At 37.5% G+C, this 15,877-nt stretch overlaps 4 gene segments (V, D, J or C); all 4 read right to left on the bottom strand.

The window, feature by feature from the left end:
* Positions 1-15,877, bottom strand: part of LOC113651552 — a 47,568-nt gene that overhangs the window by 4,817 nt on the left and 26,874 nt on the right.
* On the bottom strand, positions 935-1,672 carry LOC125138730. The segment is given in 2 exon segments: positions 935-1,482; positions 1,570-1,672. Coding segments are annotated over 2 exon segments (546 nt in total).
* Positions 6,982-7,733, bottom strand: LOC125138805. The segment is given in 2 exon segments: positions 6,982-7,491; positions 7,582-7,733. Coding segments are annotated over 2 exon segments (360 nt in total).
* LOC125138751 lies at positions 11,454-12,027 on the bottom strand. The segment is given in 2 exon segments: positions 11,454-11,839; positions 11,927-12,027. Coding segments are annotated over 2 exon segments (429 nt in total).

Below are 15,877 nucleotides of genomic sequence, written 5' to 3' on the forward strand. Positions count from 1 at the left end.
GAATCCACTATTCTGTCTCACTGTGGATCACGAGCGCAGTAATACACAGCTGTGTCTTCAGTCTGCATGTTCTGTCCTCCAATTGTTATTGTGTTAGTAGAAGTGTCTCTGGAGATGCTGAACTTATTTTTCAGTTTCTCACTGTAAGCTGTACCCCCACCACTCCAGATGCGTCCAATCCACTCCAGAGCTTTTCCTGCAGGTTGTCGAATCCAAGCTGTATTGTAGCTCGTAACTGAATATGAAACCTTGCACTGGATGGAGAGACTCTGGCCTGGCTGGACTGTCATGGAAGCAGGCTGAGTCAGTTCCTCACCATGCACATCTGTGGAGGAAAACACATGGTGATATCTCACACAATATATGCTGCACCTTTATTCTTCATCTAGTAAATGAATGAATTTGATAAAGCACTCACAAGAAGCAGCTGCCAGCAGGAGCAGTAGAGATGTAGAGAACATGGTGTGTGTTGTTTGGACTGGAGTCTTCTCTGTTCTCCAAAGTTTAACAGACACCATCACATCATATAAATAGAGTGAGATCCAGCTCTGACACTTGGATTTGTTTATCTGCTGATGATGGGAGGAGAATGTATCTGAAACGTATTTATCTCACGAGGAGGATATTCATCTGATGGAGGATCTGTGGGTGTTTTAAGGCAGTGGTCAACAACCCCCGGTCCGTGGACAAAATGGTACCGGGCCGCCCAAGGAACTTTAAATTATTTCCATTTTATTTACTGTGTTGTATTTCTCTCGGGTTTGTGCGACTTTCCATAGACGAGAGTTAAAAAGGCATGTCTAAATACAATTAAATTAAAATTATTCATTTTAATTTAATGTCTACAAATTTCCTGGTTTCTATTATGAGAAGGTGAATATGAACATGGCTGAAGCTGTTAAATCCAAACTTACAGTACAGAGGTACAGATATTATGGGGAACCGAAATGGTGTCACTTCGTCTTTAGAGAGTCTGAATGCTGCAGAAACATTTTTAACAATTCAATAAAACATTACAGTGTTTAAGACAAAATGTTAATGAATTCTTTAATAAACATAGGATATAACAGATAAATGATAACAGGACATGTAACTTGTTCAAAATAAACTCTGTGTTAAAATGTGTGTCTGGTTTTTGTACAGCTGCTTCCTCAGCTCCAGTCACTGTGGCTTGTCGGGCGCAGTAATAAACCGCAGTGTCCTCTGTCCTCAGACTCTTGGCCTCTAAGTACTGTGTGCTTGCTGAGACGTCTTCTGTAAAGGTGAGCTGGTTCTTCACAGACTCTGCATATGTTGCATCATTATTGCCTGTATTCATCCAGCCAAGCCATTCCAGAGCTTTCCCTGGTTTCTGTCTGATCCAGTGTATGTTGTAGCTCGTCATTGAATATCCGTTTATCTTACAGGAGATCTTCACAGTTTCTCCAGGTCTCTTTACCACAGCAGGAGACTGGTCCAGTCTGATCTCATCACTGCTGACACCTAGCAGATAAAACATAACAAAGATCATCATCAACACAGTCAAGATATTCTGAGGGAAGAAATAAACAGTACAGAAGTCTCAGGTACCTTTGGTTAACATTATAACAAAGATGTAGTACTGAGTGACCTTCAGCCCCATCATCATGCTCTTTGATTCAGACACAAACGTTTGGTGAACAAGAGGCTGTTTTTTTTTTTTTTATAAAAGGATGAATTTGCATAAACACACTTCAGCTGTTAGATTTCATAGTTTCATGAATCCTTCTCAAAAACAAGCAGCTGCTGCCCCCTACAGGTGCAGATACAGAAGATAATAATTTTCTGTGTGTCAGTAAAAAAAAACTTTCACATGGACCAACAATGAAAATGTACATTTTTTTATCAGCATGGTTTAAAAGTGAGAAAACACTCAGATACAGTATCAGCAGTAACATAGTAAATCATTTGTTTTAATTAATTAGTTAATTGGGAAATCAATATTAGTCTCAATGATTATGACACTGAGCTCTTTTTCCAGCTTTGTTAACATTTACTTCCACAGTTCTCAATCTGTGAATTTAATTCAATTCAGTGTATTTGTTTAGCACATTTAACAAAAAACATTGTCTCAATACAGCTTTACAAAAGTACCAAAACAGAATAAAAATATTAAAGTTTAAAATTAATTATTTATCTATTACATTTATCACTAATGAGCAAGTCTGAGGTGACGTCGCAAAGAAAAACTCTTTGAGATGATACGAGGAAGAAACCTTGAGAGGAACCAGGTTTAGAAGGAAACCTCATCCTCATTTGGGTGACACTGACAGGAAATGATAATTGATTGCCTTTACAACAGTTTGTAGTCAGTTTGTCATATTGTAAAATGTAGGCAATTAGATATATTCTGGGAATTAAATAAATATTACATCAGTATAAATGTCTAGACACTGTGGCTTTGTCATGTGTCTGTAGTAAGTCTGTGTTTTTGTACTGATGTCTAAGGGGAAGTATCACTGTGTGTCACGGGCGCAGTAATAAACTGCAGTGTCTTCTGTCCTCATGCTGTTCATCTGCAGATACACCTGCATCTTACTGTTGTCTCTGGAGATGGTGAAGCGGCCCTTAACAGTGCTGGAGTAATATATGCTACTACTACTGTACATCCTTGCAACCCATTCCAGCCCTTTTCCAGGTGCCTGTCTGATCCAAGCCATCCAGTAGTCACCAAAGTTAAATCCAGATGCTGTGCAGGTCAGTTTATGAGACTGATCAGGTTTGATGGTCACTGGATCAGACTCGATCAGTGTCTGACTGCAGGAATCTGAAATAGAAGAATATTCAAAGGTAGGAATTAACATTAAAAATAGAGCAAAACTAAATATTTTTTAAATGATGTAATAAATTATACTAACATTGAATGAAGATTACTAGAGTAAAGTAACTCAAAACTCTGCCTAGTCCCATCTCAAAGAATTAAAATGATTTCTGCTGCTGTAAATGAACACAAACTGCTGCTATGTTGTTGGGCTGAATGTTTCAGCATAAATGGTTCAAACACAGGATTTGGTTTGCATGACACACCCACTAGAGATATAAAAACATCATGTGTTTCAGACAAAACATTGCTGTGTTGAGTGCAGCTCTGCAGCTGTTAATCACACTCACACCCCGTTTCATCTCCATTTCTATTTAACAATTCAGGAAAATAATTCAGCTGTTTGTTATTATCAATAATGATATGAACGTGTTGTGATGTAATTTCCTGTGAAGGTCAGATTGAAAAGTGCTCTATTTCCAGTTCCCTCAAATTAATCTGAATCTCCACCATGATCCATTAAAATGATAATAATTAGATAAACGATCCTTTATGTAATGTAATAGAGAAATGTTGTGAATTACAAAAATGAACATTGAACATTCTTTACCTATAGACACACACCTGAAATTAGGAACAACAAAGATAACAAAGGGGGACTGAACTGTTTTCCAAACTGCACACTAAGCTTAAAAGGTAAGAACTTTTCAGATGTATGGGAAATGACAGCTTGACCGTTGCCCTGAGCTAAGACAAGATTAGAGAATGACCAGTAGAAGATGCAACACGGACACAGACTTCATGAATCTGAAATAGAAAAATATTCAAAGATATGATTTAATGTAAGAATTAAAAATGATTCCTGCTGCTGTAAATGAACACAAACTGTTGCTACGTGGTTGGGTTTGAATGTTTCAGCATAAATGGTTCGAACACAGGATTTCACAGGATGATACACCCACTAGAGATATAAAAACATCCACAGAGCAACAGACGAGCGGAGAAAAAGCTTCCTGTGAGACTCTGGGTGTATTTCATGCTGTCAGCTTCATCACTGCTCCTTACGGATTACATCTTGTGTCTTTTTAGTCCATCACTGTGAATCACGTTAACATCCAGAATAACATTCTACTCTACTTATTGCACATAAACATCCCTACAATTATGCAGAAGTCAATCCCACTGGACAAGGAAGAATGATTCAGTAGACTGCAGGACTCAGTTATACTGTGATGTAGAGCTGACAGGGTTTATTCAGTAGATTTAAAAAGTGCACATTTCAAATGTAATTGTAGTTTAAAATTTAGCACTACAATCTCATCAAATCAACTTACAAACAGTTACCTGATGTTGTCTTCTTTCTCTTCTGAGAAACTCAGAAGGTGAAACATCGAAGTAAGACGCTGTTTCTGCCTCTAACAGTTTTCTGTGCTGGGTTATTTTGGGACTATGTACTTACTATGTAGTTGATCAAATGGTGTGAATTGTGCAGTCTGGAGCCGTATTGTCTTGTCTTCATAAGAATGGAGTCATTCTATGAAACGAGTGGCATTTGGGTCTGCAACATTCCCAAAATGTCCCAAAATGTGCTTAAAGTTATTTATTGAAATGTAACACACACACACACACACACACACGCACACACACACACACACACACATATATATATATATATATATATATATATATATATATATATATATATATATATATATATATATATATATATATACGTATATATATATATATATACGTATATATATATATATATATATGTATATATATATATATATATATATATATATATATATATATATATATATATATAAACACTATTCTTATAGAATAACATACTATTTTTAATCATTTTGCATTAGTACATAGCCATTTTCACATGTCCATGTTGACCAACATGACATTTGCATCTAAAATATCACCAAATAAGTTATGTATTTTTGAGAAAAGATATTATTTTCAGAATTATATTTGTGTCCCTTTTCACATAAGATATATTTTATTCAAAATAAACCTTATTTTTTTGTAAATATTTTATGATTTGTGTGTGTCCTTCAATTTGATTTACCACCTCCTCACAATGACTTGTTTTATCAATAAATAATGTACTGTTGCATTAAGTGACATCACAAAGCGGAAGTGACATCATTGGAGCCTTGTTGCCGCCAAGAACAAAAACAGGCAAGTACTGACATTCCTCTACATTCTTTATTTGTTGATTTTTCATGTTAGGCAGCTTCCGTCAAGCTCAAACCAACCACCCTGTCACGCAAGATAAAGGGGGAAAACTATTTTTTATATATTTTTTAACATTATTAATGCAAATAAAATAATATTTCAGATAGAATGCATGTATGCTAGGTGAGAAACTTGACCACATGGGAGACATGCGGCCATTTTGGGATGATATTTACCACCCCGTCACATACCATCCCGTCACATGTTTTATTGTGATGTGGTGGTAAGGAATGTGACGGGGTGGTTCTGCTTCCCATTTGAATGTGAAGATGTGTGAAATCAAGGATTCTGATATAGATTAATATTTTTTATCTGTTAACTTAACCCTGTTTTGTGACTATGTCACACAATCACTATGTCACTCAATCACTCTCTCTTTCCCTCACTCTCTCTTTCACTAACTATGTCACTCAATCATTATGTCACTCACTCACTCAAGCACTCAATCACTCACCCGCTCACCCACCCACTCACTATCTGTGTTTAATGAAGAATGTTACATTTGATAACATTTGCAGATAGATCTGTCTCCATAATGGCTCCATTAAGCGCTGCTGAGAGACAACGGCGATGCCGTGCACGTCGGGATGCTGATCCTGAGAGGAAGCAAAAATATCTAGAGAGTGAGCGTCAGAGATGGAGATGGGATGTAGAGCAAGGAAAAAAGAAGAAGATTAGTGATCTAAGTTAGAGAGGTAAGCGTCAGCTGCATAAAAAGTGGAGGAAGCAGAACATGAAGAGAAAAGAGAAAGCAAGACGAGGTCTAAAAGGTGGAACGTGGTACTTTTTTGAGGCAAGCCATGGCAAGGGGGCCCCTGACGGTGTTGGGGGAACCTTGAAAAGAACAGCGGACAAGCTGGTGACCAACGGCCACGACATACCCGATGCCCATGAGCTATATAAGGCCCTAACTGAAACATCTACAACTGTTAATTTTTTTTATGTATCATCTGAAGCGCCATCCACAATGAAAACCTACCAAGTAGTCACATCCACTCCAGGAGAAATCCTTTATTGGGAAATAAGTTGCATGTGCTCCACGCAAAAGCAGCTGAGATGTCAATGCTTCACAACACATCATTTTACTTTTAACATGACAGCCCAAAAGGTGCCAACAGAAGCAATTTCTTGGGAAAGTGGAGATCTCATTGGGAAGTGGTGCATGCTTAAATATGACAATGACCTTTATCGTGGGATCATCATGGAGACAGATGAAACGCATGCCCTGGTAAAGTGTATGCACCGTGCAGGTGTCAACAGGTTCTTCTGGCCTCCAAAAGATGACTTGCTGTGGTATCTCTTCGATGATGTGCTCCAGGTGTCTTTGATTCGAAAGTCGTGTGAGCAAGAGGCTGTTTTTTTTTTTATAACAGGGTGAATTTGCATAAACACACTTCAGCTGTTAGATTTCATAGTTTCATGCATCCTTCTAGAAAACAAGCAGCTGCTGCCCCCTACAGGTGCAGATACAAAATATTATAATGTTCTGCTGCCAATGAGGAAAAAAAAACAACTTTCACATGGACCAATAATGTAAATAAAGAAAGTAGGAATTCAGCATGGTAAACACTCAGATACAGTATCAGCAGTAACATAGTAAATCATTTGGTCTAACCAAATCAATTAATAGGGAAATAATTATTATAATTTTTTTTTACTAGATTTGTGAACATCTAATTCCATAATTCTTAATCAGTTAATTTAATTCACTTTATTTATACAACACAGTTAACAATAGATATTTTCTCAAAGCAGCTCTAAAAGAAAAGAAATATACAATAAAAATTTTAAATTAAAGTTTAAATTTTGTAACATTTTGTGACATCTAGATGCGTAAAAACACACAGACAATTATAATTATAATAATAGCTTAAATTTTGTGATACACCAACATCCACTTCAGCAATCTGCATAAAAGCTTTGGAATAGATTGGTGTCATATTAGTGATGGATTAACTCTGTATACACTTGTGTTCAGGAAAACAATTTAATTTAATGTTGAGACAAAAAATGAAACCTTATGTAGATATGTTTGAACTACAGAAGTGTCTTAGCTCTGCTAGCTCATATATACCAGACCTCTCTGGGGACATGTGTACTGCAGAGAGAGGAAAATGACCAGGGATGTTTTTGTACAGGGCTTCAGTGAGTTTGTAGTGTTGTGTCTCTGGCACAGTAATACACAGCCGTGTCCTCGACCTGAAAGTTTTGTCCTCTTAAATAAACTGTGCTGCTGGATTTGTCCTGGCTGAGACTGATCTTGCTCTTCATCGTGTCTTTGAGATTAGTGCTATCAGTGCTACATAGATATCCGAGCCATTCCAGTGCTTTTCCAGCAGGTTGCCGTATCCAGTTAATACAATAACTCGACACTGAGATCTTAGACGAGATGGAGAACGACTCTCCAGGCTTCACCAGCACAGAGTCTGTCTGAGTGAGCTCCACACCTCCAACACCACCTGTGAATAAGAGCGACAGAACATCATCAAAAGTCATCAAGTCATTTTCACGAAACAGGAATTAAATCTAAAGCCGACACGAAGACGTACAGAATGCAGCTGAAAGCAGCAGCAACACTGATAATGACAGCATTGTTGTTGATATAAAAGTGAAGTGAAGTAAAATGCTCAGCTGCTGTCCTCCTCACTACACACACACACTCACACACACACTCACACAAACCTCCTTAATGTAAGAGACACAAGTGGAGGATTTGCATGAAATGCATCATCATGATCTTGAAGTCTCAGGTTTACTCATTTATACATTAACGTTCTTCCTCTTAGAAGAATTGGGCTTAGAGTGAAATGAACAAAACACTAACGTGTCTCTGTGATTAACTGAACTGAACATGTTCAATCAACAATCATCTAAAATGAGCCTCACACGATAAAGTCACAGTTTCTGTGTTCAGAAGGTGTTAGTTACATTTCTAGAACATAGTCTGTGTATTGGGACTATGATGTGTGAATTACAGTGTGTATTGGGGCTGTGATGTCTATTAGTTTGTTGGTTTGAGGAACAGTCAGAATCACATTTATCACATTTTTCTACCTGTGGGTTTTTCCAGTGTTTCCTGGAGCACAGAAACAGGGTTTATGTATATTTTCATTGCTGATCATTAGTTTAGGCCACGCCCACTTTAGGGTTATACCCAGGTACATTTGATTCAGTCATGTGAGCAAGAGGGTGTTTTTTTTTTTTTTTTTCATATCAGGATGAATTTGCATAAACACATTTCAGCTGTTTTTATAGTTTCATGAATCCTTCACAAAAACAAGCAGCTGCTGCCCCCTACAGGTGCAGATACAAAATATTATAATGTTCTTGCTGTCAGCAAAAAAAAAAAAACCTTTCACATGGACCAACAATGTAAATAAAGAAAGTAGGAATTCAGAATTGGAGCATTTTTATCAGCATGGTTTAAAAGAGAGAAAACCCTCAGACACAGTATCAGCAGTAACATAGTAAATCATTTGGTTTAACCAAATTATCTACTTCCATAGTTCTTAATCTGTTGATTTAATTAACTTTTTTCCATTCATTTTCTCAAAGCAGCTTTAAAAAAAAGAAAAGAAATGTACAATAAAAAATAAAAAATTTACATTTTTTCTATCATTTTTTGTAACAGACAATGAGCCTTTCATGTGTCTGTAGTAAGTCTGTGTTTTTGTAATGATGTCTAAGAGGAAGTATCACTGTGTGTCACGGGCGCAGTAATAAACTGCAGTGTCTTCTGTCCTCATGTTGTTCATCTGCAGATACACCTGCTTCTTACTGTTGTCTCTGGAGATGGTGAAGCGGCCCTGAACAGTACTGGAGTAAAACTTCCTATCACTATCACCCTCAATAATTGCAACCCATTCCAGTCCTTTTCCAGGCGCCTGTCTGATCCAAGCCATCCAGTAGCTACTAATGTCTAATCCAGATGCTGTGCAGATTAGTTTATGAGATTGATCAGGTTTGATGATCACTGGATCAGACTCGATCAGTGTCTGACTGCAGGAATCTGAAATAGAAGAATATTCAAAGGTAGGAATTAACATTAAAAATAAATTAATGAAAAATATTTTAAGTATGTAACAAATAATACTAACATTGAATGAAGATTGTTAGAGTAAAGTAACACAAAACTCTGCCTAGTCCCATCTCAAAGAATTAAAATGATTCCTGCTGCTGTAAATGAACACAAACTGCTGCTATGTTGTTGGGCTGAATGTTTCAGCATAAATGGTTCAAACACAGGATTTGGTTTGCATGACACACCCACTAGAGATATAAAAACATCCACAGAGGAACAGACGAGAGGAGAAAAAGCTTCCTGTAAATCTCTGGGTGTGTTTCATGCTGTCAGCTTCATCACTGCTCTTTACTCATTAGATCTCATGTCTTCTTTTGAAGCTGAATGTGCAGTAAAAGATGGTCTTGTTCACACAGACGGCTCTCACAAGGCATCAACCAACAGTAACTTGGTCCTGAATTGACAATAATTTCTAATTTCTGCTAAAAGATGTGTGGGTTTATAAATTCAACTTTCAACAAGATTTTATATTTGGAATGTTGTCTTTGGAGTTGTAAACATGTTTTCTCACAATATTTATGCTATAATTGATTTAAAATTGTGAGCTACATCATTGAACTTCCCCCTGAAAATGTGGGTTTGTTATGTGTTAGTGACAGATGACCGAGGGGATATTTTTTATCAATAAATGAACTCAATGAGTAATACTATGGTAATACAGATGTGTTTTTGTAGTACTGTGTGTTGTACCATGAAAGGTTTAGCTCCGTTTCATGCAGAAGGAGATGGTCAACACCTAGAACCCGAGGCAGAGCTAATGTTAGAGGCAGAGGTTGTAACGTTGCTGCCGATAACATGGAAACAGAAGACTTGGAGCATGTACGCATGTTTCAGGCACAAAGACTTGCAGTTACGCAAGTAAGTGTATTGAGTAATTTCATTTTCTGAACTTTAATTGATAGAAAGCCGTATTCTGTTAGTACTATGTTTTTCTTGCCTTATCGTAAGCCTTTCTTCACTTTCTTTCTTTGTTTTTATCCTCCATGTCAATGTTAAAACCGCTTTCTGCTAATGTCACACATGCGCATTGAACACTCTCTCCACCCATATTGACAAGACACACCTCTTTCTGCTCATTGACTACACGTTAGTTTTGTTTTTGTTTTGTTTGGTGGTCCAACGCAGTTTTCTGAAGCATTTCTCAAACAACAGAGACCACACCTTTAACTGACCTGAACATGTTCAATCAACAATCGTCTAAAATGAGCTTCACACAATAAAGTTGCAGTTGCTGTGTTCAGAAGGTGTTAGTTACATTTTAGTACAAAGGCTGTGTATATTCAGACTAGGATGTGTGTATTACATTGTGTATTGGGACTGGGATGTGTGTATTACAGTGTGTAGTCGGACCGGGATGTGTGTATTACAGTGTGTACTGGGACTGGAATGTGTGTATTATAGTGTGTATTGGGACTGGGATGTGTGTATTACAGTGTGTACTGGGACTGGGATGTGTGTATTACAGTGTGTACTGGGACTGGGATGTGTGTATTACATTGTGTATTGGGACTGGGATGTGTGTATTACAGTGTGTATTGGGACTGGGATGTGTGTATTACTGTGTGTACTGGGACTGGGATGTGTGTATTACAGTGTGTAGTCGGACCGGGATGTGTGTATTACATTGTGTATTGGGACTGGGATGTGTGTATTACAGTGTGTACTGGGACTGGAATGTGTGTATTATAGTGTGTATTGGGACTGGGATGTGTGTATTATAGTGTGTACTGGGACTGGGATGTGTGTATTACAGTGTGTACTGGGACTGGGATGTGTGTATTACATTGTGTATTGGGACTGGGATGTGTGTATTACAGTGTGTATTGGGACTGGGATGTGTGTATTGCAGTGTGTATTGGGACTGGGATGTGTGTATTACTGTGTGTACTGGGACTGGGATGTGTGTATTACAGTGTGTAGTGGGACTGGGATGTGTGTATTACAGTGTGTACTGGGACTGGGATGTGTGTATTACAGTGTGTACTGGGACTGGGATGTGTGTATTACAGTGTGTACTTGGACTGGGATGTGTGTATTACATTGTGTAGTGGGACTGGGATGTGTGTATTACAGTGTGTAGTGGGACTGGGATGTCATCTAGTTTGTTGGTTAGATCAACAGTCAGAAGCACATTAACACAGCATGCTGACAGAGCTGCCATTTCTACCTACAGTATGGCGTTTTCCAGTGTTTCCAGGAGCATAGAAACAGAGTTAATCTATATTTTTATTAATAGTTTAGACCACACCCACTTTAGGGTTATATCCAGGTACATTTATAGATAATTGGAACAGTAAATAGAATCAAACCATGTTCATCTGTGTTAGAATTATAAGTTAAGCAACTTCAGTTAGTTCAGGTACAATGTGTGTCTGGTTTTTGTACAGCTGCTTCCTCAGCTCCAGTCACTGTGGCTTCTCGGGCACAGTAATAAACCGCAGTGTCCTCTGTCCTCAGACTCTTGGCCTCTAAGTACTGTGTGCTTGCTGAGACGTCTTCTGTTAAAGTGAGCTGGTTCTTCACAGACTCTGCATATGTTGCTGCATTACTGCCTGCATCCATCCTACCAAGCCATTCCAGAGCTTTCCCTGGTTTCTGTCTGATCCAGTGTATGTAGTACTTAGTCATATCAAAGCCGTGTATCTTACAGGAGATCTTCACAGTTTCTCCAGGTCTCTTTACCACAGCAGGAGTCTGGTCCAGTCTGATCTCATCACTGCTGACACCTAGCAGATAAAATATAACAAAGATCATCATCAACACAGTCAAGATATTCTGAGGGAAGAAATAAACAGTACAGAAGTCTCAGGTACCTTTGGTTAGCATTATAACAAAGATGTAGTACTGAGTGACCCTCAGCCCCATCATCATGCTCTTTGATTCAGTCGTGTGACACAAACGTCTGGTGAGCAAAAGGTTGTTTTTTTTTTATAACAGAATGAATTTGCATAAACACACTTCAGCTGTTAGATCTCATGAATTCTTCTCGAAAACAAGCAGCTGCTGCCCCCTACAGGTGCAGATACAAAATATTATAATGTTCTGGCTGTCAGTAAAAAAAAACTTTCACATTGACCAATAATGATTTTTTTTTTTTTGTTCGGCATGGTTTAAATTAGAGAAAACACTCAGATACAGTATCAGCAGTAACATAGTAAATCAATTGGTTTAACCAAATCAATTCATTTGAAAATCAATATTAGTCTCAATGATTATGACACTGAGCTCTTTTTCTAGCTGTTTTTAACATTTGCATCCATATTTCTCAATCTGTGAATTCAATTCAGTTCAATTAATATGTTTAACACATTTAACAAATGACATTGTCTCAAAGCAGCTTCACAAAAGTACAGAAACGAATTCAATAACACAATAGCGTAATCCACATCGCCTTGAAAAAAATGAATATTGTATTCTTTGACTTTGTATTTCCCAGTGTGATAGTGAGAGAACTGTAGAAGCAGTTCTCCATAAAACTAAGAAACAGAGCACAATGTTACAATCACTGAGACTGATATTAAACTGTTTTGACTGTGTGTTTATAAGAAGATCTATTCAGAAATTAATAAATTAATCTCCAGATTCATCATTTATTATTAATATTATTATGAGATTACAATTATTGCACACAAATATATCACTACCAACTGCATAATGTGAACAATTTCTAAAAGAATTCTTTCAAATTTGTGTGAATGTTCTGTCCTCACTAAACATGTAACTTCTCTATCCAGTTAGACCAGGGGTCGGCATTTCTGTCTTTTGTCACGCTCTCCTGCCACACATCATATTTCTCACGCAGAAAAACTTTTTGACTATTCATCATATATTTAATGGAGATGTCACGCTTGCCTGTCTTCAAAACTTGAGAGCCCTGGTCATGAATACGAAGAGGACTCAATTAGACCTTTAACATTTCATTTGAAAGTAACCTTCAACCCAGCATCTTTTTTGTTAAGGTTTGTTCAAACTGTTCAAAATATTTTTGTTTGCCGGCAGAAATAAAATTCTGTTTACTCTGTAGTAATTAATTTCATAAATGCAACACACTACAGTTTTTTCTATACATTCCATAAAGGTAAAAAACGATATATGCAGTGTTATCTTCATTTTAGATGTCTAAAGGGTTTTGTGGCTCCCTGTGGGTTTTTTTTCTGTGGGAAACGAGTCCAAATGGCTCTTTGAGTGTTTAAGGTTGCCGACCCCTGAGTTAGACAGACAGTGAACAAGTGAGATGTTGGTTCATGGCTTTTAATCTTTCAGTAGATTTCATGAATCTTTTATCAGTTAACTTTAACATTAATATTTTTTCTTGTAGAATTGTATTCAATTACATATTCAAGCATAGCTAACAACATTATTTACTGCCTAAAACATTCAAAAGTAACATTAAATCATCACATTAATCATTAAACATTACATTGTCAGGTGTATCTGGTAACTATGTCTTTAGTTTTAGGTAATGGTTTGTAATCACAAAATCCAAATGACCTTAATTAGCATAAAAAGATAGAAAATCACCCTGAACCCCTCACATCCAGCACACTCACTCTTCGAACTGTTGCCATCTGGTCGACACTACAGACCCCTGAGCACCAAAACGACTAGACATAGGAACAGTTTCTTCCCTCAGGCAATCCATCTGATGAACACTTAACACACACCTGAACACTTAACACACACAGAACAAACTCTATTCTTACATTATTTGCACTTACTTACTTATTTATATTTCAATTTGCATATTTATATTTCAATTTGCACATTTTTCCACTGTACAGTAAATACAACTGCCTTTTTTATTCACTGTACATACAAGTGCCTTTATAATCCACTGTACATACAACTGCATTTATTATATACTGTATGTGTTCATGTCCTATCAATGCCATTCTATTTACACTGTGGAGCTCCTGTACTAGAACCAATTCCTCGTATGTGAAAACAAACTTGGCAATGAAGACCTTTCTGATTCTGATTCTGATAACAAAAGACCGCTAGCATACGACACTACCTAATGCTAACTCTTTGCACTTTACATTTGTTTTTAGCAATGTTTGCATCTCTAGATTAATGAATTTACTGTCAAACATCTTTAACCTAATAAACTTTATATTTATATAACAAATAATAGCAGCATACAGCCTTATGCGGGTCACAACTTCACTGTACGAGCCGGTCTTCAGCCATGACACAGCCATGACTGACTGCTGAGCGAATCATTGGCACATCTCTCCCCACTCTTCAAGACCTGTACTCCTCCAGAGTGTGCAAAAGAGCAAAGAAAATCACCCTGGACCCCTCACATCCAGCACACTCCCTCTTTGAACTGTTGCCATCTGGTCGGCGCTACAGAGCCCTGAGCTCCAGAAAGACCAGACATAGGAACAGTTTCTTCCCTCAAGCAATCCACCTGATGAACAATTAACACCATGGAACACACAACACATAATATTTGCACTATGTATACCTCAATTTGCACATTTCATACTTGCACTCCGTACATACATACATACATATTGTCTGTACTGTTTACTTCAACTGCACATTTCACAATTGCACATGTGTACATACAAATTGTATATATTGTATACTTATTTGCATATGTTTATTTAAACTGCACATTTCACACCTGTAAATGTGTACATACAAGAGTTAAAGCCTGAGTGCTGAGTGTGAATGGATGTTGTTCTTTATAATAAATGTCTTTTGCAGACACATTTCATTTCCACTACTGTAGTTAAAAAAGAGACTATTATTCCTAAGTAAATTTTTATTTATTTATTTTATTAATGCCAGTGTTGGTGTCTATGCTGAAATATTTGTAATATGGGGATTAGTTACTCAGTAAAATGTAGTTGTTATTTAATTATAGAAGTGAATTGTGATGAGGTTTTTGTGCAGCACTGCAGCTTGTTGTGTCACTGTGTGTAACGAGCGCAGTAATACACAGCTGTGTCTTCAGTCTGCATGTTCTGTCCTCCAATTATTATTGTGTTAGTAGAAGTATCTCTGGAGATGCTGAACTTATTTTTCAGTTTCTCACTGTAAGCTGTACTCCCACCACTGCTGATGTATCCAATCCACTCCAGAGCTTTTCCTGCAGGTTGTCGAATCCAAGCTGTAGTGTAGCTCGTAACTGAATATGAAACCTTGCACTGGATGGAGAGACTCTGGCCTGGCTGGACTGTCATGGAAGCAGGCTGAGTCAGTTCCTCACCATGCACATCTGTGGAGGAAAACACATGGTGATATCTCACACAATATATGCTGCACCTTTATTCTTCATCTAGTAAATGAATGAATTTGATAAAGCACTCACAAGAAGCAGCTGCCAGCAGGAGCAGTAGAGATGTAGAGAACATGGTGTGTGTTGTTTGGACTGGAGTCTTCTCTGTTCTCCAAAGTTTAACAGACACCATCACATCATATAAATAGAGTGAGATCCAGCTCTGACACTTGGATTTGTTTATCTGCTGATGATGGGAGGAGAATGTATCTGAAACGTATTTATCTCACGAGGAGGAGACTCATCTGATGGAGGATCTGTGGGTGTTTTAAGGCAGTGGTCAACAACCCCCGGTCCGTGGACAAAATGGTACCGGGCCGCCCAAGGAACTTTAAATTATTTCCATTTTATTTACTGTGTTGTATTTCTCTCGGGTTTGTGCGACTTTCCATAGACGAGAGTTAAAAAGGCATGTCTAAATACAATTAAATTAAAATTATTCATTTTAATTTAATGTCTAAAAATTTCCTGGTTT

The sequence above is a fragment of the Tachysurus fulvidraco genome, chromosome 15 (assembly GCF_022655615.1).
Source record: "Tachysurus fulvidraco isolate hzauxx_2018 chromosome 15, HZAU_PFXX_2.0, whole genome shotgun sequence".
Taxonomy (NCBI): domain Eukaryota; kingdom Metazoa; phylum Chordata; class Actinopteri; order Siluriformes; family Bagridae; genus Tachysurus; species Tachysurus fulvidraco.